Source organism: Odocoileus virginianus, chromosome 6, assembly GCF_023699985.2.
Source record: "Odocoileus virginianus isolate 20LAN1187 ecotype Illinois chromosome 6, Ovbor_1.2, whole genome shotgun sequence".
NCBI lineage: Eukaryota > Metazoa > Chordata > Mammalia > Artiodactyla > Cervidae > Odocoileus > Odocoileus virginianus.
Window position 1 is genome coordinate 79,227,772 of NC_069679.1, and position 22,992 is coordinate 79,250,763.

General features: G+C 40.7%; 1 protein-coding gene across 1 annotated transcript in view; it reads left to right on the forward strand.

Moving 5' to 3' along the window:
- TSHR (thyroid stimulating hormone receptor) overlaps positions 1-22,992 on the forward strand; it is a 162,719-nt gene that overhangs the window by 112,573 nt on the left and 27,154 nt on the right. Inside the window, exon 9 of the mRNA XM_070469729.1 lies at positions 7,529-7,606. Coding sequence (XP_070325830.1) covers positions 7,529-7,606 — 78 coding nt within the window. The remainder of the gene's footprint in view (positions 1-7,528; positions 7,607-22,992) is intronic.

Consider the following 22,992-nt stretch of genomic DNA (forward strand, 5'->3'; position numbering starts at 1 on the left):
TTTCACAAATGTGGGAAATATTTCTTAACTGAAAATCATTTTTGCCTTGATTTTTAGAAGTCTAGAGCTGAGATCAGCAAACTTTCTCTGGCAAGGGCCAGATAAAAAATAGGTCGGTCCTTGTGGGCCATAAGATCTCAATCATAGTTATTCAACTCTGCCTCTGTAGTGTGAAAGCAGCCACAGGCAATTCATAAACCAATGAGTATGGCCACGTGTCAATAAAACTTTATTTATAAAAACTGGTGGCAAGTAGAATGTGACCACATAGTCATAGTTTGTGAACATCTGATCTAGATGCGGCCATGAAATTAAAAGATGTTTACTCCTTGGAAGGAAAGTTATGACCAACCTAGACAGCATATTAAAAAGCAGAGACATTTCTTTGCCAACAAAGGTCCATCTAGTCAAGGTTATGGTTTTTATAGCAGTCATGTATGGATGTGAGAGTTGGACTATAAAGAAAGCTGAGCACTGAAGAATTGATGCTTTGAACTGTGGTGTTGGAGAAGACTCTTGAGAGTCCCTTGGACTGCAAGGAGGTCCAACCAGACCATTGTAAAGGAGAGCAGTCCTGAATATTCATTGGAAGAACTGATGTTGAAGCTGAAACTCCAATACTTTGGCCACCTGATGCAAAGAACTGACTCATTGGAAAAGACCCTGATGCTGGGAAAGATTGATGATAGGAAGAGAAGGGGACGACAGAGGATGAGATGGTTGGATGGCATCACTGACTCAATGGACATGAGTTTGGGTAAACTCCAGGAGCTGGTGATGGACAGGGAGGCCTGGTGTGCTGCAGTCCATGGGGTCACAAAGAGTCAGACATGACTGAGCGACTGAACTAAACTGAACTGATCTAGATGTAGATATTCAGTGAGGATGACCATTGTGTCACAAAATATGGAGTCTGTTTCTCCCAACTCTTTGTAAAGATTAAATGGCTAGCGTGGGATAAAGATAAGAAGTATCTGGATAAACATATTCTAGGGTTTGAAAGTTCATATTCAATGATAAAATAAAACAAAGATTTTTTTTTCCAATCAGTATTTGAAATCTAAACTTAATCTCTGTTCCTGTTATAAAAATAAATGTTCCATCTATTCATTCTATCCTAAGTTCTTGATTCCTGGTTGACAGAAACTAAATTTTTCTTAGCTTTATTCTCTTCAGTAAAAGGTATCCTAATAATGCAAGGTAAAAATCAAAATAGTAATCATGATAAAGAGGCCTGGAACTGGAAGAAGATAAATAAGGGCTGAGCTGCAGATGGAGAAAACAGAGGTCAGGTTTCCATAGTAATAACAAAATAATACTGACTTTGTGATTTTAACATGGAGCTGACACCAGCCTCAATGCGAATTGTGCTTTAAAAGTAATGTAAACACATCAGTATTCTGTAATTACCCTACTAGAGTTCTAAGATTTTATTGATGTAAAATATTTTAACTTCTAATTTAAACAACTGCTCATCCAAAACAGTGATTATTCCCCATTATCTGCCTCATGTCAGTGTGCTGAAATTAGCAGATTTGACCTTCCCGAGACCTATTTTTTAGTGTAACTGAAGAACATGATTGCAGCCAAGTTGGACAAGTCCCACATTGAGAACAAGCACTGATGCCTCAGCAGCAGTTGGGTAATTAGTTAAAAGTTCATGAAAATGATGGCTGGTGCGCGAGCCTGTGATTTCACATGGAGCCCTGCACACTGTCATCACTCAGATGTGAAATTAATAATAACACCAGCATCCCTTGCTCAACAGGAGTTGAACTGCTCTCAGTCGCGAGTTAAGTCACACATCCATTCTTTGGAACCTCTTTTCCACCCCTCCACACCATCAGGCACGAGGATATGTTGCTTATCTCAGAACATTTCCTTCTCTGTAGAGTACTTTCTATAGTCAAATTCCAGCAACAAGCTACTAACTAACCGTAAACATTCGGGCAGGAAAAAATAGCATTTTGACGGGCTAAGCGGGCACTGCACCACCAATCCTTATGCACAGAGAAGTCAACACAATCCATGCACTAATTAGCATCACACATTATCACAAGCAAAGCCCCACACCTTGGAGCCCTGGGAAAAGATGATCAGAGCAAAGATTACAGGATCAGGCAGGCTATTATTTCTCATGCAGTAAGTATTTGAACAGCTTGCAGGATATGCTCCAAGGCTGGCTCTTACCTCTGCCTGTGGAAACCTTGAGCATTTTCTCACCTGTTACTGTTTACAGACAGGTGTTAGTGAGCATCACTGACTCAACGGACATGAATTTGAGTCAATTCCGGGAGATAGTGGAAGACAGAGGAGCCTGGCATGCTGCAGCCCATGGGGTCTCCAAGAGTCAGACACAACTTAGCGAATGAACAACAGTCCTGATTTCTGCTACCAAAAAGATTTTTATGGAGCACTGAGAGCTGGACAGTTATTTTCCAAGTAACTGATGCTATGAGAGGGAAACACGGTTCCCTACAGAAGTATTCCCATGAGAGTCTCACAACATAAACAGGTACCCTACAGGGATTATGGAAATGCAGGCTGAAATTCTATCTTGGAGCCGTGATGTATCCTAAAACACCCTAGAGAACAAAGCTTAGCAGCACCCACAGCTTGCCTTGCTGCAATGTCATACTTCTCCCTCTGACATGTCCTCACCTAAACATAATGTAGAGGGTGCCTCCAACTAGGAGGTACCCAGCACCTGGACTTCCATGTATTTACTCAGCTTGTTTTTACTGAATGGCTGCTATGTGCCAAGTGTGAGTCCAGTGGGGATTAATGTGAGCCATGTCTTCAGTACTGAGTTCATCAATTGGATAGTCTTTCGCACCTCACTCCTGACCATCGTCATTTTTCTGACCACGCTATTCTTCCGTACCTGTGAGATACACAGCACTTAAATCAGAGCAGGGCTTAACTCCCCTCCCCTTACCTGCACCCCCCCCGACCCCGACCCCCGTGTGAAAAAATCTGATATATCTTTTCTACGAGGAACTTAATTTCTTCCAAGAAGTTCTCAAAGAGGCATACATGCTCCAAAGAGTGAAAAAGCATGGAATACACATATGGAGCAGTATCTATCTTATTTCTGAAAAAGATACCAGTCCTTTTCAAATAAGCCCTTCCCAGTATTTCGAAATCCTTTCAAGAAGTCTTTCTTTTCACCGCAGACTCCAAGACATTCTACTCTTTTTAGTCTTTTACATTCACCTTGTCTGTGGAAGAGAGGGTTTAGATGATCACACAAATATGCCCTCCATATGAAATAATCATCGTCTAGAGTAGGTTACCCATGCAGCCCTACCAAGATTTGTGATTGATTTACCCAAGCTGGCTTACAGACTGTGGATTCTAGAGGAATCAGGATAAGTCAGGGTCAAAGACTCAATTTAAACTTGACGTTCCCCGTGAACATTATATGATACATGGGCTGATGGAAGTCCACTCTTCCTGAATATTAAGGCTTCTGCAAATGTATTCTCTCACCCCATCCACTTTGCTTCAGAAGGAAGGTAGAATCAGCAATCTGAACTCAAGGTTAACACTTCATGGCATTATCATCATCTGTGATAAGAAGATAGCCTCCAAACTGCCAATGGCAGAGGGGGGGTTTCATTTTTAAGCACCTCGTTATTTCTAAGGGATGAAGTGTACAAACAATCCTTGGTTTTAGAGAAGGCGGCCTCCCCCCAAGACTCAGTTCATCTCTGTTCAAGTTGGCTGCACCCTCTCTTCATCCTGCTGCTCCCCTCCTGGACTCTGGCTGGCTTTCCCAGTTTAAAATCTTCTGCAGCATTTCTGGTAAACTGTAGCACTTATCAACCAGCCTCCTGATCCTCGGGGGCGTATTGAATATCCGATGAAAACACTGCAGAATTGGACAAGCAATTATTTAGTTTTACAATAATTTCTACTGATTAGAGCAAGCCGATTTTCACTTGTGGCAGTCAGAGATGAGGAGGAAAAACTGAGATGAACTCACCAATCCTTACTTGATTTTCAGCAGTCTGGGAACAGAATGTGATCTGCAGGTTGTGTGGTCCAAAGAGTACAAAAGGGGACGCCAGTCAGCGTGGCACTTGTGCTGAGTTTGTTGTCTTTTTACAAAATCATGCTGTTCAAGATCTTCTCTGCAGTTCTTGTTTCTCCAAGGTGGCTTTTGTCTGCTCTAGCTATCACTGACCATGAACTCTGTAGACACGTTGAGTTGAAGGAGAGTCAAACAGTGTTCAAATGAAGTCTTTGAGTGAGACTTACATGACAGCCATTCATCCGGAAGGCACAGACTGGCTGCTGTAACCTCTTACTTGGGTCTTTGTACATATATGAGGTTAATTGACCCCCTCCCTGCATTTTTAGACTTAACGGTACCCTGGAAGCCTGCTATCCAGCCATCGCCTGAAGAGGCCACATCTGGACCATACTCTGTGGCATTTGTAAACAAGCTGCTTGTCACTGCCATCTGAGGAGTCAGTGGTTGCCAACACACCATATGATGCTTGATTCTCTGTTACTTTTTCCTTACAGTGAAAGTTTAGCATGGCCCACCTCACTATTTTGAAGGAACAGTGCATTGCTTTTTTGATTCAATCCTTTACACCTTCATTCAGGAGATAGTTACAGAGGCACTGAACTGGGCATTGGTGATATAGCAGTGAGTAAGACAGAAAGCTTACATTCTGACTGGGGAGACAAACAATGAAACAGTAAACAAAGAAGCAACATAAGCACAGGCTGTGGTAATGCCGTGAAGGAAATAAAGGGTACAATGAGGAAAGCAGGTGGTGGCTACTTTAGATCAACTTTATTCTGAACCTCGATTTGAATAAATGTGTTAAAGATCACAAAGCGTATTAAAAAGCAGAGACATCACTAGTCCGTCTAGTCAAAGCTGCGGTTTTTCCAGTAGTCATGTATGGATGTGAGAGTTGGACCATAAAGAAGGCTGAGCACCGAAGAATTGATGCTTTTGAACTGTGGTGTTGGAGAAGACTCTTGAGAGTCTTTTGGACTACAAGGAGATCCAACCAGTCCATCCTAAAGGAAATCAGTCCTGAATGTTCATTGGAAGGACTGATGCTGAAGCTGAAACTCCAATACTTTGGCCACCTCATGCAAAGAGCTGACTCATTGGAAAAGACCCTGATGCTGGGAAAGATCGAAGGTGGGAGGAGAAGGGCACGGCAGAGGATGAGATGGTTGGATGGCATCACCTACTCAGTGGACACGAGTTTGAGCAACTCTGGGAGATGGTGAAGGACAGGGAAGCCTGTTGTGCTGCAGTCCACGGGGTTGCAAAGAGTTGGACATGACTGATTGAACACCGACAGCACTGTATGGAGTCGCAGTATTTGTCATTTGGTTAACCCCTCATCCCCCATACAGGAGAGGGAGCCTTTGTTGGCGGTTGGTAAAACTCTTCGTCCAGCTGCCCCAGTGGAGACCCTTCTGTGGCTCTGAGGCGGCCCCCTCTTTTTCCAGGTTCCATCCTGGACAAAAGACTGGAGGAGCAGACGGTGGGCCAGGAGGGGCCAGGGGCCCGAAGCTCATGGAAGCACTGCTCCTGCTCTGCCTTCTGACCAGCGACAGAGGCTGCCTCCCCCAGCTCAGCCACAAACACAGCCACCCTCCCTGTCCTCAGTCTCCCTCCGAGATTCAGAGAAAGGGAGGAACAGCCGGTTAACCGAGGGCGAGTTCCTCTGCGCGGGCTCTGGAGAAAGCATCCTTCTGACTCACAGTGTTCATGGCATACTGTTCCTTTTTTAAAAATTGAAGTACGGTTGATTTGTAATGTTGGGTAGGTTTCAGGTCTACAGCACTGTGATTCGGTCAGAGGTATATATACATAGAGTTTCTCGGATTCTTTTCCATGATAGGTTATTCCAAGATAACTGTACCAAGTACAGTTCCCTGTATTACACAGTAGGTCTCTGTAGTTTACCTAGTTATCACACTGTCCTTTTTTATTAAACTGTTTATGTTGGAGTATAGTCGATTAACAATGTTGTGATAGGCTCAGGTGGACAGCAAAGGGACTCAGCCATATATATACATGGATCCATTCTCCCCCAAACTCCTTCTCATCCAGGCTTCCAAGTAACATTGAGCAGAGTTCCCTGTGCTATAGAGTAGGTCCTTGCTGGTTATCCTTTTACATGTAAATACCAGTGTCATGCTATTCTTTTTAACCATCATCCTCAAGAATTTTGCATCATGAAGAGCAAGCACCATAAGCAGAAAAATGGAAGCATTATCTATATCTAAACAGATCTCCAAAGAGTCTCCACTATATTCACACTGCACCAGCAGGTGACTACTCACTGACTCTAAACTGACTTGTCTATATGGTAAATTATTCTAAACATGTGTAAATTGAGATCATTTATAATAAGGAGATTATATATATATATACACACACACACACATATATATATAATCTAAAAGGAAATAAAGATATAGCAGATACATATATCTATAAAGATATATTTATCTAAAAAGAAATAAAAAATATATATTTATATATATAATACTTGGTTTCTTTTTAGATAACTTTGTTTTCTAAAACAGCTAGGAGAAAAAAGCCAGTTTCAAAATACTTGAAAGCTTTTATCCATTTAGAGGTAATTTTGTTTTTCAGAATCCCTTTATGACTTAAATTGCTTCAAAAATATTTTCCCCTCAAATGCCAACGTGTTTTCAAAATGGAAAGATCAAAGCGTCCATCAAACCACTTCCATGGAAGCTATATTCTATAATCTTATCAGTATAACCTTCCCCTGCTCAGAATTGCCAGAGAAAATGCAGACCAGCCAATTAAATGTGAATTTCACATGAACAACAAATAAATTTTCAGTATAAGAATGTTTCAAAAATTACGTGGGGACTATTTATACAACTGACACACACACATACACACAATTTATACTAAGACATTATCCAGTGTTTATCTTAGTATCCTGAATTATTACTTGCAAAGTCTAGCAGCCTTTCCCCAAATAAAAGATCTGAATCTGCCAGTCCCTATCACCACTCACCATCTTCACCACCTTCACTGAATACCTGATATAAGCCCAGGCATCAAAAGTAAATGGAAATATTGATCAGTATTGAGGAACAAAAATTAATTTGGTTGGTATTGAAGAGGATTAAAAAACACAGTCACCATTGGCCAGGTAAATAGCGAATTGGGCAACTTATATAAAATCTTTAAAATATGTAAACTAGATCATAAGCAAGTTCACTTTCAAAGACTTCAGCCATAATGAATGCATCTAAACCTTGCGCCGTTGAAACCTAGAATATTTTGAGTGCTTAAGACAGAAGGTAAGATGTTTTCTAAATCCATGTGTGTGTGTGTGTGTGTGTGTGTGTGTGTGTGTGTGTCGCTCTTTGTGACCCCCATGGTCTAAATTCCTAAAAAACAGTTAGTAGCTAAGGAGACCACACTCACATTTTATTTTGGTGTTTATATTAATTTGCTTAACCTCGCCTAATCCATTCTCTGCGTGTGTCTCTCTTCCAGTTACCTGAACAAGAATAAATACCTGACAGTTATTGACCAAGATGCATTTGCAGGAGTTTACAGTGGACCAGCCTTGCTGTGAGTGAGACAAATGGGAGAACATTTGCCTTTTGGTGCAGGGGAGGGAGGGGCCAGTAAGACGATCAGCTGATGATGTTTATGGGGAGAGAATGTTGTTGTCTTGGATAAAGGTTTCTGCTAGTGCTTTTCTGCCCAGCTGTACAGGCTACTGTTCAGAAGAAAGGCCTTGTCCTTTGAGACTCAGAGGGTCCCACACTCCACTGATACCACCTTGGTGTGGACATTCATGAAGGCCCTCTTGTGGAAAAAAAGACATTTTTGAGCAGCTGATGCTTGCAGGCATGAGGTCTACAAACAGGCAGAGGGCACTTAGTCTTTGCCGAGAAATGACTGTGCATTGCACAGTGCACGGCGGTAAGAAGGAAGAATATAAATAGCTTGATTCATATCTGGGAAAACTTACAATCACTAGAAAAGAAGAGATGTGAACATTTTTGTAAAGCAGCATGGAAAAAATTGTGTGTGTGCAGTTGCCCTGACTTATACTGATACCTCCATATCTAATCATGATCAAGTCCTGCTGATTCTGTCTCCCGCAAGCCTCTTTATCAGGACCACCTTCTTCATCCTCTTGGTTTTGCCTTAGTTTAGAATTTCATTCTTGAGCACTCGTTCCATCCTTCCCAAAGTGGAACACAGCCACTCAGGAGAAGCACAAGACAATCCACCAGAGGCAAGAAGTTTCCATCTATAAACAAGAGGTTCCATCAAGTAGGGGATGGTGCAGCCCATGGCAACAGTGGGTGGTCCACAGGTTTGAAGACTTACACCCTCACTCTTTCACTTTTAATGATTTCACCTTAAGATTGAATGCACCCCAGTTGAAAGGGTTTATGACCTTACTTTCTTAACACACAGCCTCCATATAACAGGGCAGAGTGACCCTGAAAATCTCTTGTACCATACTGGGGTTCACTGATAACTCATGGCAAAGTACTTAAAAGTATTATGCATTTTTCTTCTTACAAAAAGACAAGTGAAAATAATTGTATTGACCTTTTCCATGAATTTTTTTTAACCTGGAAGATATTTTTTAAAGATATCTTTAACTGCTCCTTTGAGATAAAAGGTGATATTTCACCAATGAATGAGGAAACTTGTTGCTTTTCTAAAGAAATGTGTGCTTTGGAAAGAGCCTTTAGAAACAGGTATTTGGAAACATTTACATGTTATGTAATTTTCCTGATGAAAATAGTGAATATCACTTATAAAAACATTTTTAAAAATAAGAAATCAAATACTAACATGTTTTAAAACCTTTTGAATTGAGTTGCAATGGGTAAAACACACATGTATAATATATGAAAATGAAACATCTTTAGATTTAGTTTGCAGAAACTACTTTCTGACATCTGAGAATATGGATTTCAATAAAAACATATTTGATTACTAAATAGGATTGAGAGATGAGAATCTTAATTTAGTAAGTACAGCCAAGCCTGCCTTATTCCATTTGGAACCATCTGTCTTTGTGAGGTACCTTTTTCAACTGACAGCGATATAAACCAAAACCAAAATAAACTGACCCAGAAGCAGACCCTGAAGAGCTGAATGAGAAAGGGTTAAACAACAATTTTCAAAATCAGTAAAATATATTTAATGACATTTTTGGTGAAATATTTTTCAAAAGTATTACTTGTCTTTATCCTATCCTTCTAAATGTATGGTTGGGCTTCACTGGTGGCTCAGATGCTAAAAAATCTGCCTGCACTATGAGAGACCAGGGTTTGATCCCTGGGTCGGGAAGATCCCCTGAAGAAGGAAATGGCAACCCACTCCAGTATTCCTGTCTGGAAAATCCCATGGACTGTAGGCCTGGTGGACCTATGGGGTTGCAAGAGTCAGACATGACTTAGCGACTATACCACCACAATAAATATTTGAATCATGCTTCCATAAATGCTTCAGCATTTAAATAGCAGTCACACTTTAAAGATAATTTAGTATGTTGCCGGTATGGGAGAGTGTCTATTTCTGCTTCTTTGCAAGTGGTAAATTGTCGTTGTTGTTGCTCAGTTGCTAAGTCAAGTCCAACTCTTTATGACTCCATGGACTGTAGCATACCAGGCTCCCCTGTTCTTTACTATCTCTGGGAGTCTGCGCAGATTCATGCTGTCTAATCATCTCATCCTCTGCCACCCCTCTTCTTCTCCTGCCTTCAGTATTTCCCAGCATCACAGTCTTTTCCAATGAGTCAGCTCTTCGCATCAGGTAGCCAAAGTATCGGAGTTTCAGTTTCAGCATCAGCCTTCCAATGAATACTCAGGATTGATTTCCTTTAGGATTGATTGGTTTGATCTCCTTGCAGTCCAAAGGACTCTCAAGAGTCATTTCCAACAACACAGTTCAAAAGCATCAATTCCTCAGCGCTCAGCTTTCCTTATGGTCCAGCTCTCACATCCATACATGACTACTGGAAAAACCGTAGCACTGACTAGACAGACCTTTGTTGGCAATGTAATGTCTCTGCTTTTTAATATGCTGTCTAGGTTGGTCATAACTTTCCTTCCAAGGAGCAAGCGTCTTTTAATTTCATGGCTGCAGTCACCATCTGCAGTGATTTTGGAGCCCAAGAAAATAAAGTCAGTCACTGTTTCCACTGTTTCCCCATCTATTTGCCATGAAGTGATGGGACCGGATGCCATGATATTTGTTTTTTCAATGTTGAGTTTTAAGCCAACTTTTTCACTCTCCTCTTTCACTTTCATCAAGAGGCTTTTAAGTTCTTCTTTGCTTTCTGCCATAATGGTTGTGTCATCTGCATATCTGGGGTTATTGATATTTCTCCTGGCAATCTTGATTCCAGCTGTTGCTTCATCCAGCCCGTCATTTCACACAATGTACTCTGCATATAAGTTACATAAGCATGCTGGGTTGTAAAACATAACTAGACTAGGAGCCAGATCTGGAGTTGATTCCTGGTTCCATCACTAATGGTGAAATCCAAGTCTCAATTTTTTATATGTCAAAACAGGGTAGCTAACACTAGTGAAACTTAGGTAAGAAAATAAATCTAGATCACTTCATATATTTACCCCCACTTCTTCCTTACTCTTGACAACATCACTATTCTTCCCTTTCCTGACCTCTCTGATAACTGCCTCCTAATTTCTCTCACTAGAGCCCACTGCCCCAGCACTTCAATGAGGGTTAGCCCTGGATATTTCTCCTTCATATTTTCTCCTTTTTAAAATCATCTGCTCTCAAATGTTATAAGAATATGAATAATTTCTAAATTTCAGGTTTCAGGCTGTAACTCATTTAGCCGGCTCACCTGCCTGGAATTTCCCCTCTTCTCCCTCTCATTCCTACCTATTCCAATCAGTTGGATGAAACTTTTTCTAACCAACCTCTGAAAATGTACAGTAAACATTTACTGAGCACTTTCTGAGCCTAGGAATGCTTCATTACCAACTTTCAACCCAGGAGGTCACCACTTTGAAGTAATGTCAGGAAAAAACTCTTCAAGAAAGTGACAATTGGCAGAAAGAGAAAAACAAATATCATATGCTAACACATATATATGGCATCTAGAAAGGTGGTACTGATGAACCTATTTGCCGAGCAGCAATGGAGACAGAGGCACTGAGAACAGACTTATGGACATGGCTGGTAGGGGGAGGAAGAGGAGAGTGGGACGTATGGAGGGAGTAGCATGGAAACATACATGACCATATGTAAAATAGATAGCCAGTGGGAATTTGGCTGCATGAGTCAGGGAACTTGAACCGGGGCTCGGTAACAACCTAGAGGGATGGGATGGGCAGGGAGGTGGGAGAGATGTTCAAGAGGGAGGGGACATGGGTGAACCTATGCCTGATTCATGTTGATGTTTGTTAGAAATCAACATAATACTGTAAAGCAATTATCCTTCAATTAAAAATTAATTAATTTTTTAAAAAGTGACAACTGGGAAAAGATCAGAAGGTCATAATGGAGTGAGTCATGTGACTATATGAGGGAAAATCATTCTAGACAAGTGCAAAGACCCCCAGGTGAAAACATACCTGGCTTGTTTGAAGAGAAGCAAGAAGGCTGTTATAGCTTAAGCAGAGTGAACTAATAGGCATATACCTTTCATCCCAACACAGCGGAACACACATTCTTTTCAAATGTACATGGAATGTTCTCCAGAATAGATCACAGCCTAAGCCAAAAAAGAAGTCTCAATACATTTAAGATTGAAATCATATCAAGCATCTTTTCCATCCACAATGGTTTGAAACTAGAAATCAACTACGAGAAAAAACTGGAAAAAACACAAACACATGGATGCTAAACAATATGCTATTAATTAAGCAATGGACCATTGAAGAAATCAAAAGAGGAAATCAAAAGATACCTTGAGACAAATGAAAACGGAAACACAGTGTTCCAAAATCTATGGGACCCATCAAAAGCATTTTTTAAGAGGGAAGTTTATAGTGATATAGGCCTACCTTAGGAAATAAGAAAAATCTCAAACAATCTAACCTGATACCTAAAAGAACTAGAAAAAAAGGAGTAAACAAAACCCAAAATTAGTAGAAGGAAGGAAATCATAAAGATCAGAGCGGAAATAAATGAAATAGAGACTTAAAAAATAGAAAAGATGAACAAAACTAAGAGCTGGTTCTTGAAAAGATAAACAAAATTGATAGACTTTTAGCCAGGCTTACCAAAAAAAATAAAAATAAAAATGCTGTGATAAAGAGAATATACTAGAAGCTTATAGAGAGAAAAATCCTGTTACCTCTGAAGGCTGAAGAATTGGAATGCCATCCAGTCTTAGCAATAACATTGAAAGTTATAAAACTACAGAGGATAGCCTTCAAATTTTAAGAAAAAGTAGTAATTTCCAAACTATGGTGAAGGTAAAATAAAGACATTTTCAGATGTGTAAAGTCTCAACAACTTGATTTCCCAATCCCCTTTTCTGGGAGTACAGACCAATAGAGAGAAAAATGAGGGATTTAGTGGTCCACACAGGGAAGAGGCAAATGGAATTTCAGGATGACCAAAAGGGAAGTCCTAGGAATTTTGAGACCAGGTTGTCTACATCAACAGTGAAGTTGGGCTCCAAGAGAAAGGCTTACAAATAAAAAGGGACTAATAGATTATCTGACAGGGTTGATTTCATGAAAAACTGGGCTGAGATATTTTAAAAAACTTCAGAGCATGTGACAAGACTCAGCAAGAGGTCCTTCAAACCAAGACATGCAAAATTTTCAAAAAGGAGGAACAGATGTCTTGTGAAGAAACAAAAAAAGTTACACAAGAAATAAAATGAAATCACAGTGTGCAGACGTGTAATAGCCATAATACTAAAATATAGACGTGTAATGGCCAGCCACAACCAAATATGTCCTAAAAGTATTTCAGGAGAGTAGAGGAAAGGGTCAGGAGGGTGTATGTGTGGGTGAAGGGAGAGAGCTAAAGGGAGTCAGTGGGTGAATCAAAACCCAATAAATCAAGAAATATTTTCAATTATGGAAAGAATACTGAAAATTGAAAGTGGTTGCTTCTGGGACATCAGAAAGCAGAAAGCAGAAGGCAGGCAAGAGCTGCCCAAAGGTCTGCTGTGTGTGGTAAGTTTCCAATGTAATTTGCTTTAGGAAAACAGGTCCATGCATTATTTTAATGCATATTTAGGTTAAATTTTAGAAGAATGCAACAAAAGCATAGGAAGAGAGGACGATGGAGACTATAGCATTTGACAGGCCCACAGGGGGAGCATAAGAAAGGAATGAGAGTCCAGCCTCATTCCTCAAATTCCAAGCATCTGTCTTAAAAAGCATCTCTTAACTAACCATGCGTGGTGCTGTAACATATTCTAACTCGTTTTAAATTTTTTTCAAAATCTTCATTACTTTGTTTCCCCCGTAACTTTCTGCCATAACTAGACTTGAAGATCCTAGAGGAAATTGACTGTGTCTTATACCTTCTGTAATCCCCCTACTTCAAAAAAGACAGCAAATACTCAATAAGCATTTGATAAATTATAACTGAATATCAAATAGCCATGTTTTGGCTGTGATTTGGTATAAAAGCCCAAGTTGAAAATCTTAAACTCTATCTAAAGAGAAAAGAATTAGAATATGTGTATATCTCATAAATGTATTGTGAATGAATACAATCATCTCTGTTGACAAAAATGATCAAATTTGCCCATTTAGTTTACCATTTTCAAGGTCATTGCTTTAAAAAGAATCTAACTTAAAACAGGTGCAGCATCTAAAATGAGATCTTAAAAAAAAAAAATACAGTGAGATCTTATCTCCAATCTTCACTAATTTTTAAAAAGCCTTTTAAATTTAGTTTCATAACATTTTTTACTCATTGATTTTTTAATCGATATATGATCTCATTTTCCATTTTTATACGTTAAGAGAAGCTCTTGGTGTTTAAAGTCTCAAAGGAAAGAATACACTGAAATGTAATGCCTTCCATAATAAATAACCAGAGTCCTGCAAGGTCTAAATTATGTAACTCACTCTAATAAGCATTTAACTTACTGTTGATAACGACCGTATTGTAATTGTCCCACTTACTATTATAAGTAACTCCTAAGAAGACAGAATCTCTGCGATCATATCCTTGAGCTTGCATTACGGGTATCAACAAAAACAAACTTTAAAAATAAACTATTGTTGCTATTAGCTGATCAGATTAATCATTTGAAAATCTAAGAGTCATGGCAGTGCCATCTGGGTTCAGAGAAAAATAAGCCTTTCATGTATTTCTTTTGACTTGTAATGCTCTTCACAAGGTCATAGTATTAGATGGCTGAAAAATTGTGGCGGGGTTCTTTCCAGCATGCCTGAAGTCCACAGGCAGGTAGAATACATGATTTTTTAGGTTGATCCTGGGCAAAATTATTTTTTTATTGAGGTATAATTCACATACAACATAATATGCACATTTTCAAAGTGTACAGTTTGATGAGTCTTGGCAAAACTATATTACCCTATCTCAGTCAAGACTTGGAACATTTGCATCTCCCAGGAAGTTCTCTCTTGCTCCATCTTCCATAGACAATCACACATTTTTTATTTTTCTGGTGTAAAAAACTAGGAGTCAAATTGTCAGGTCACAGGATAGGTGTATATTTAACTTTTGCAGGAAACACTGTCAAACTGATTTCCAAATGATTGTCTCACTTTCTAGTCCCACCAGTGAAGTGTGAGCTTCCTCCTTGCCAGTGTGCAGTATTATCAACCTTTTCTATTCTAGCCATGCTCGTGGGCGTAAAGTAATATCTCATGGTGGTTTTATTTTGTGTTTCCCTGATGATGTTGAGCATCTTTTTTGTGTACTTGTTAGCCATTTGTTTATTTTCTTTTGTTAAAGGCCTGTTCAAATATTTTTTAAAAATGAGTGGTTTGACATTCAATTTATTATTGAGTTGTGGTCCTGGAGAAGAGTTTTGACCAGAATGAAATTAGTTTTAGTCCAAACTACCAGTCCTCTGTCATTCCTAGTTTAGTCTCTCTTTCTGTTTCTCTTTTCAAGGAGAGATAGCTAATCTAAAACAAGGTATTCATTTACTCACTTATTCTGCAGGCATTTTAATGAGCACCTATTGAACTCTGGAAATTATAAGATTAAGACACAGTCTCTGCCCTGAATGAGGTTACAATCAAATTCAGGGGAAATGTGAATAACTGTGAGTTTAATGTAAAAAGGGTCATAAGAAGTATTTGGAGAATCAAGACCCCATTTCTGGTTAGGATGACTAGCAAAGGCCTTTTCAAAGGAGGTGGTGTTACAGATGGGCTTCAGATGAGAGCTAAAATGGCAACAGACAGAGACAGAAATGATAAGATGAAGAACAAAGGTAAGCCTAAGGAAAACACAGGATATATTCTAAGAGTGATGACAACCAAATAACATAATTTGGGCCAAAGGACAGTGTCTGAAAAGTGTGCTGTGTTGAAATCATGTTGTGGGAATGTGACCTCACTCAGCAGGTAAGGCTGACCCATGGAAGGATTACCATGGAAACATCAGTCATCGTTTTCACAATCCAGAACAGTTCTGTGGTCCTCTTCAACTCACTCCGTGCCTTGTTTCCTTGGCCCCAACTATGGAAGCCCTGGGGAGCTGGGTCCCAGCAACACGGGGACCTCTCCTCCCTACCTCCTGGCTTTTTGGCAGGCACTTGCCCCCTTAGGGAGGGAAATCACGCCCACCTAATCGGCCTCGCGCTCCTTGTCTTCCTTTCTGTGCCTGCCAGCGTAGCTCTGGAGCAGCCCTCTCAGAGAGGAAGGGAACCTCCCAGGCATGGAAGACCAGAGGTCTGTCTGCTAGGCTGCTCTGCTCTGCGCTGGGATATGAGTTGCAAAGACAAACAGACTTCTTGCCATGCCTGGCTTGGGCACCCAGCCAGACTCATGGCAAGGGAACTGGGTTGTTGGGGAAGCAATGGAAGCCATCCTAAGTCTCCAGGGGCCCAGCAAAGGAGGGGGCCTGCAGCCATTCTGTGCAGTCTATGAGAGCTGTGGGGAAGGTCACAGGAGAATCTGAAGAGAAAGAGTAGACAATTACCTTTCTAGAATTGTGTGCATGCTGGCTTCTTGCTAAAAACAAAAGGATGGTCTGCTTCAGCCCTAGGAATCTTTGAGCCAAAGGAGTTATGTCGGCAACTCAGGATACTTTGTTGTTTGTTGGTCCTTTAATGGACCGGAACCTGGTGGTCCGGAGTCGACGATAAGAAAGAGAAAGAGGCTGGTAGCGCTTGTTGGTCCTTTAATGGACCGGAACCTGGTGGTTCCGAGAGTAAGAGAGAGAAAGAGGCTGATACCCCCTGGTTCACTCGGAAAGCCGACAGAGCCCTGTTCTCAGGGCTCGCGCGGCTGCCCGTGGGCACCAGGCGCCCTCTGTGTGGGTGAAGGCGCAGTGCGCCTTCTGAGAGAGGCTTAGAAGCCCGGGCAAGAAAGTGAGCTCAGCGGGCATCCGCGCTCCAAGGAATTAGCGAGAAATAGAGAGAGAGAGACAGAGAGAGAGGGGGAGAGAGAGAAGAAAGAAAGAAAGACACGGGGACCAAAGCTCTGATGGAGCAAAGGTGTTTTAATCAACTTGGCGTGGGCGTATACACTGTAGTAATTCTCAGCAAAGATAAAGATTAAAATTCCAGACTTACAAAACACAAGATGATCCCTATCAAAGAGAGAGAGTTGCAAACAATCATCTTTTACCATTTGGCTCATAAAAAGGAAGAGGGTACTTATCACTGTAATGAGAAATGCCTGGATTCCTCAACCCCGGGAAAGGCGTGCCTCTCAATTCCTGAATATTCAGGAATCAATTAGGGCCAGAGGGTTCCTGACAGATCCAAAACAGCACACAGGAAGCCTTCTGTTAAATGCTTCCTGACAGTTGTTATTGTTCAGTTGCTAAGTCATGTCCAATTCTTTGTGACCCAATGGGCTGAAGCATGCCAGGCTCCTCCATCTCCTGGAATTTACTCAAACTCATGTCCATTAAGTCAGTGATGCCATCCAACCATCCCATCCACTGTCATCCCCTTCTCCTCCTGCCTTCAATCTTTCCCAGCATCAGGGTGTCAGCTCTTCACATCAGCTGGCCAATGTACTGGAGCTTCAGCATTAGTCCAGAATATTCATTAGTCCAGAGCTTCAGCTTTAGTCCAGAATATTCATTAGTCCAGAATATTCATTGGAATGAATATTCAGGATTGATTTTCTTCAGGGTTGATTTCCTTTAGGATTAAGTCCCCTTCATGGATCACATCCTCATCATAGTGAAGGGGCTTGCATAACTCAATGAAGCTATGAGCCATGCTGTACTGGACCACCCAAGATGGACCAGTCATGGTGGAGGGGCCTGACAAAATGTGGTTCACTGCAGGAGGCAACCCACTCTAGGATTCTTGCCTTGAGAACCCCACTGAACAGGATCTTTGATTCCCTTCAAATCTATATTTAGTGATTAGTAGAATCTCTTACCATCATAGCCATTGATATGAGAAGAGGGGATTAAGACTTTAGTCACAGAAATCATTAATGATAAGGTTACTTTTCACAACTATTGAGAAATTTTCAGAGCGCTTCCCTACTAGGGAGATGACTCAGGTAGAAGGATGATGGAATTATTGCAAAGATCCTCAAAGTGGTACAAATCTTTGAGTTTCTTCAATTGACTAAAAACCCAGCTACTATAATCCTCAAAAGATGTTCACTTTATCAAGTTGAGGTCTGACAGAACACAACAAAATTCTATAAGGCAATTCAGTTCAGTTCAGTCGCTCAGTCGTGTCTGACTCTTTGTGACCCCATGAAGCACAGCATGCCAGGCCTCCCTGTCCATCACCAACTCCTCGAGTCCACCTAAACCCATGGCCATCGAGTCGGTGATGCCATCCAACCATCTCATCCTCTGTCATCCCCTTCTCCTCCTTGCCCCAATCCCTCCCAGCATCAGGGTCTTTTCAAATGAGTCAGCTCTCCGCATCAGGTGGCCAAAGTATTGGAGTTTCAGCTTCAGCATCAGTCCTTCCAGTGAACACCCAGGACTGATCTCCTTTGGGATGGACTGGTTGGATCTTCTTGCATTCCAAGGGACTCTCAAGAATCTTCTCCAACACCACAGTTCAAAAGCATCAATTCTTCAGTGCTCAGCTTTCTTTACAGTTCAACTCTCACATCCGTACATGACCACTGGAAAAACCATAACCTTGACTAGATGGACCTTTGTTGACAAAGTAATGTCTCTGTTTTTCAATATGCTGTCTAGGTTGGTCATAACTTTCCTTCCAAGGAGTAAGCGTCTTTTAATTTCAAGGCTGCAATCACCATCTGCAGTGATTTTGGAGCCCCCCAAAATAAAGACAACCACTGTTTCCATTGTTTCCTCATCTATTTGCCATGAAGTGATGGGACCGGATGCCATGATCTTAGTTTTCTGAATGTTGAGCTTTATGCCAATTTTTTCACTCTCCTCTTTCACTTGCATCAAGAGGCTTTTTAATTCTTCACTTTCTGCCATAAGGGTGGTGTCATCTGCATATCTGAGGTTATTGATATTTCTCCTGGCAATCTTGATTCCAGCTTGTGCTTCCTCTAGCCCAGCGTTTTTCATGATGTACTCTGCATATAAGTTAAATAAGCAGGGTGACTAAATACAGCCTTGACATGCTCCTTTTCCTATTTGGAACCAGTCTGTTGTTCCATGTCCAGTTCTAACTGTTGCTTCCTGAACTGCATACAGGTTTCTCAAGAGGCAGGTCAGGTGGTCTGGTATTCCCATCTCCTTCAGAGTTTTCCACAGTTAATTGTGATCCACATAGTCGAAGGCTTTGGCGTAGTCACAAAGCAGAAATAGATGTTTTGCTGGAACTCTCTTGCTTTTTCAAGCAATTACCCTTCAATAAAAAAATATTAATTAAAAAAAAAGATATTTATTTTAAATAAAGTTCTTCAAAGCAATGGAAGCCATAGTTGAGTGCAGTGTCCTCAAATGATCATTCATTTTACATTAGGGGATTCAGTCTTCTATCTGTGCCAAGCCAAAAAGTTAACTAGGAGGACTACATCACTAAAAAATAATAATTCACAAATCCATTAACTGTTTCTTGTAACTCAGTTTTGCTTAATTGTTAAGGGCTTTTCACTTTGGTCAAAACTGGTAGATTATAAAAGAATTTTTGCTGAGTCTGAATTCTAGGCAAATAACACCTGAAGTTATAGGGGAAAAAATGAGGAAAATATTTCTAAACCATATAAATTCTGAAGAGTTTTATTACCTAATCAGTGCTCTTTAGCTAAGAGCCTTCAACAGTGATGAATCTTCAGAATGAAAAGCAAGTAGAACATTTTTTTGCAACTTTACATTTAAATAAATCTACTTTTTAGTGAGTGCCTACTAGTCTCAGTGCTAAATATCTTAAATTATTTTCTTTTATATTAGCAGTCCCAAAGGATTCTGGCCTCTCCAAACTACTCTTTTCATAATTTCTGGTGATTTTACTCATATCAAGTCTTAACTGTATGATGAAAGAACAGAAATGAGATTGCATAGGGCCACACAGATGGAGTAAAAATGATGTGTAGTCTGTTTTGTAGCAAGTTTTACTCATGATGTTATAATTAACTAAAAAATGCTGACAACAGGTCAACTGATAGGAGGGGTGAATCAACCTGGGATTATTATATAATCATTATTATGATATAATTATTATATATTATATAATCAACCTGGGTTATTTATTTATTTATTTATTTATTTTTTTAATTTATTTTTTTGGGGGGTTATTTATTTTTAAATAAATAGCCAACAAATATAAATAAAGAAGCAGTTTACGGTGTATACAATGAGGCACTCGATTCTTCCCAAGTAGACAGGAATGAGTACTAAAACCAGTGGCAACCCACCCCAGTATTCTTGCCTGGGAAATCCCACGGTCAGAGGAGCCGGGCGGGCCACAGTCCACGGGCTCACGAAGGGCTGGACGACTGAGCGACTGAGCTCACAGCACACAGACTACATCTTTGACTCGTCTGGAGGTTTTTACTCTTGGAAAACAGGTGGAAGGAAATAAGGTAGCTAAGGGTTTTCATTCTGACACACTCTCTGCCAAGTCTCTGAAATCCATTTTGTTAATTATGTTCTGCTTCTGAGTCTAAAAGAAATACACACTCTGACTAAAGAAATACACACTCTGAAAGAAAGGGGACTTTTCGTTTCTCCCAGGCAGTGTGGAGGCTGAGGTGATGCTCATTTTATACGTGTGTTGGGGGTGATGGAGTACGGGGGACGGGACTGTGCTGGGGAGGGCACGTTTGCGCCTCAGCATTTGCCTACCGGAAGTTGTTCCCATCATGCCCTTGTTTCTGCGTGGAGGAGCTCCAACCTCACTGAACTACAACGTGCCGGCTGCTGTTGCTCAGTTGCGCATGTCTGACTCTGCGACCCCATGGACGGCAGCACGCCAGGCGTCCCTGTCCCTCACGACCTCCCGGAGCCTGCTCAAACTCATGTCCATAGAGTCGGTGATGCCATCCAGCCATCTCACCCTCTGTCGGCCCCTTCTCTTCTGGCCCTTAATCTTCCCCAGCATCAGGGTCTTTTCAAATGAGTCAGCTCTTTGCATCAGGTGGGCAAAAGTATTACAATATGGAGGTAGTTTATTCATTGCAGGATCTATAATGCTGAGACAATTAACTCCACGAGATTTCCTAGGTCATGGAAGCCAGGGGCTTAAATGAAGTGCAATTATGCAACCTCAAGAGGGAGAAGAAGATAACAGTGATATCTGAGTTCCAAAGCAATTTTGTTTGTATGCAGACTTTAAGAAAAGACTGGTCATTTATGATCATCTAAATCTTTAGACAAATATTTTCTTAATAATAGGGGCCAATTTTGAGCTTCAGCTGTGTTCTAGGTTCTTTACAGACAGCCTTGAGTCTTTTTAACTATTCAGTAGTAGATGTTGTTATCCTTCTTTAACAACTAGGTGCATAGATATCAGGTGAGTCCCCAAGGTCACCTGGCCATAAGTGGTGACGTTAGGATGCAAACCCAGCCCTAACGGAGAAACATCATCAAGTCCTAGAACATCAGGTCAACCCTTTTCACATAAGATTATTCTTGCACCTTCTGTGATTTCCGAACTTCACTTCATTCTTTTCTTAAATTTCTACTCAAAACCCTCCAATTCTTGAATATCTGACTTCAGAAAAAAAAAAAAAAAGTCCTCACGAGGGCCTCAAAGACCTATTGCCGTTTGCCCCCTACCTACGATCCATTATCTGTGACCCCATCTCCTGTGTCTTCCCTCACACTCCACTCCAGCCACACTGAATCGGTGCCCCCAGGTGTGTTCTCACCTTGGGGGTTATGCACTTGCTGTTTTCTCTACGCAGGAGGCTCCTTCCCTGGAGATCCGTGGGGCTTGTTCCTCCAGCTCCTTCAAGTTTTTCCTTAAACATAAGCTTCTCACTGAGGTCTTCCCTGAATTATCTATTTAAATTTGAAGCTGCCCATCACCCTTCATCCTAGTTCCTTGCTTTCTTTTTCTCCATGATACTTAGCACCACCCAAACTTCTAGACATTTTAGATGTTTGCTGACTTGCTTACTCTTTCTCCCTCCATTAGTATATAAATGCAATGGGAGGAGGGATTTTTGTCTGTCTTTCCCCATGGAAAGACACATAGCAGAAAATTCTTAAATATCTGACAGATAATAATTTCGAACCAAAGCAATAGATGGGGAAAGAATCGTACCTTTCTGTTCCTGGGTTATTTGTCTTGGCATTAAAATTCCAATAAGAATGCTTCTTTTCTTTTTCTGAATTGAAAATGAGAAAATCTTCATTTTCTGAAAATGAGCAAGGACAGCAGAGAAGTAGTTCATGTGAACAACTTGCAAATTCTTGTTGCAAGTCAATCCACACTTGAAAAAATGAAAGGCATTTACTTGTGGGCAATGGCAGCTTGGCAGGATCTTAGAGTAGAATACCTAATTTAAAAATGCTAATTATTGGGACATCCCTGACAGTCCAGTGGTTAAGACTTTGCTCCCCAGTGTAGGGGGCGCAGGTTCGTTCCCTGGTCGGGGAGCTAAGAACCCACATGCCTGGCGGCCAAAAACCAAAACATGAAACGGAAACAGTATTGTAACAAATTCAATAAAGTGGACAAAAAAAAAAAAAAATTAAAAATGCTAATTATTGACTCATGTTATAGAAACATAAACAGTCTACATAAAATGAAGTTGGGACTTCCCTAGCTGTCCAGTGGTTAAGAATCTGCCTTCCAATGCAAGGGACACAGGTTTGATCCCTGGTCAGGGAACTAAGATTCCCACGTGCCACAGGGCAACCAAGCCCGTGCACCACCGCTAGAGATAAGCCTGCATGAAGGCCACACACTGGTTGGGAAAGACCCCGCATGATGCAACGAAGATCCCACGTGCCTCACCTAAGATCCAATGCAGCCAAAAATACACACATATATATTTTTTATGAAGTTAAACAGATGCCCTCCTTCATCAATGTGCTTTTGGACCATTATTTCTCCTCCTCCTTAAAAATCTACCCTCAACCTTGATTCTTTTTTTTTCTTAAGGTTTTTAAGATAACATTTATCTCTTAACAGTTAACATGTACATAATAGGAAACCAATAAACACAAGAAGCAAAAAGCAAAGTCATTCATAATCACAAGCAGTTTACCATTTGACATGGCCTTCTAGGTCTCATTTGTGTATTTTCACAACTGAGCATCCATTTCTATGTAATTAAGATCACACAGTTACGTATCATGCTGTTTCACACATCATGAATATTTACCATTTCAAAGTCCCAAAGCTGTGAGTGTTCTGATAACCAAGAATACACTACACTGACTCAATCTGGAAGGAAAAAATGTAATCTTGCCTTTCT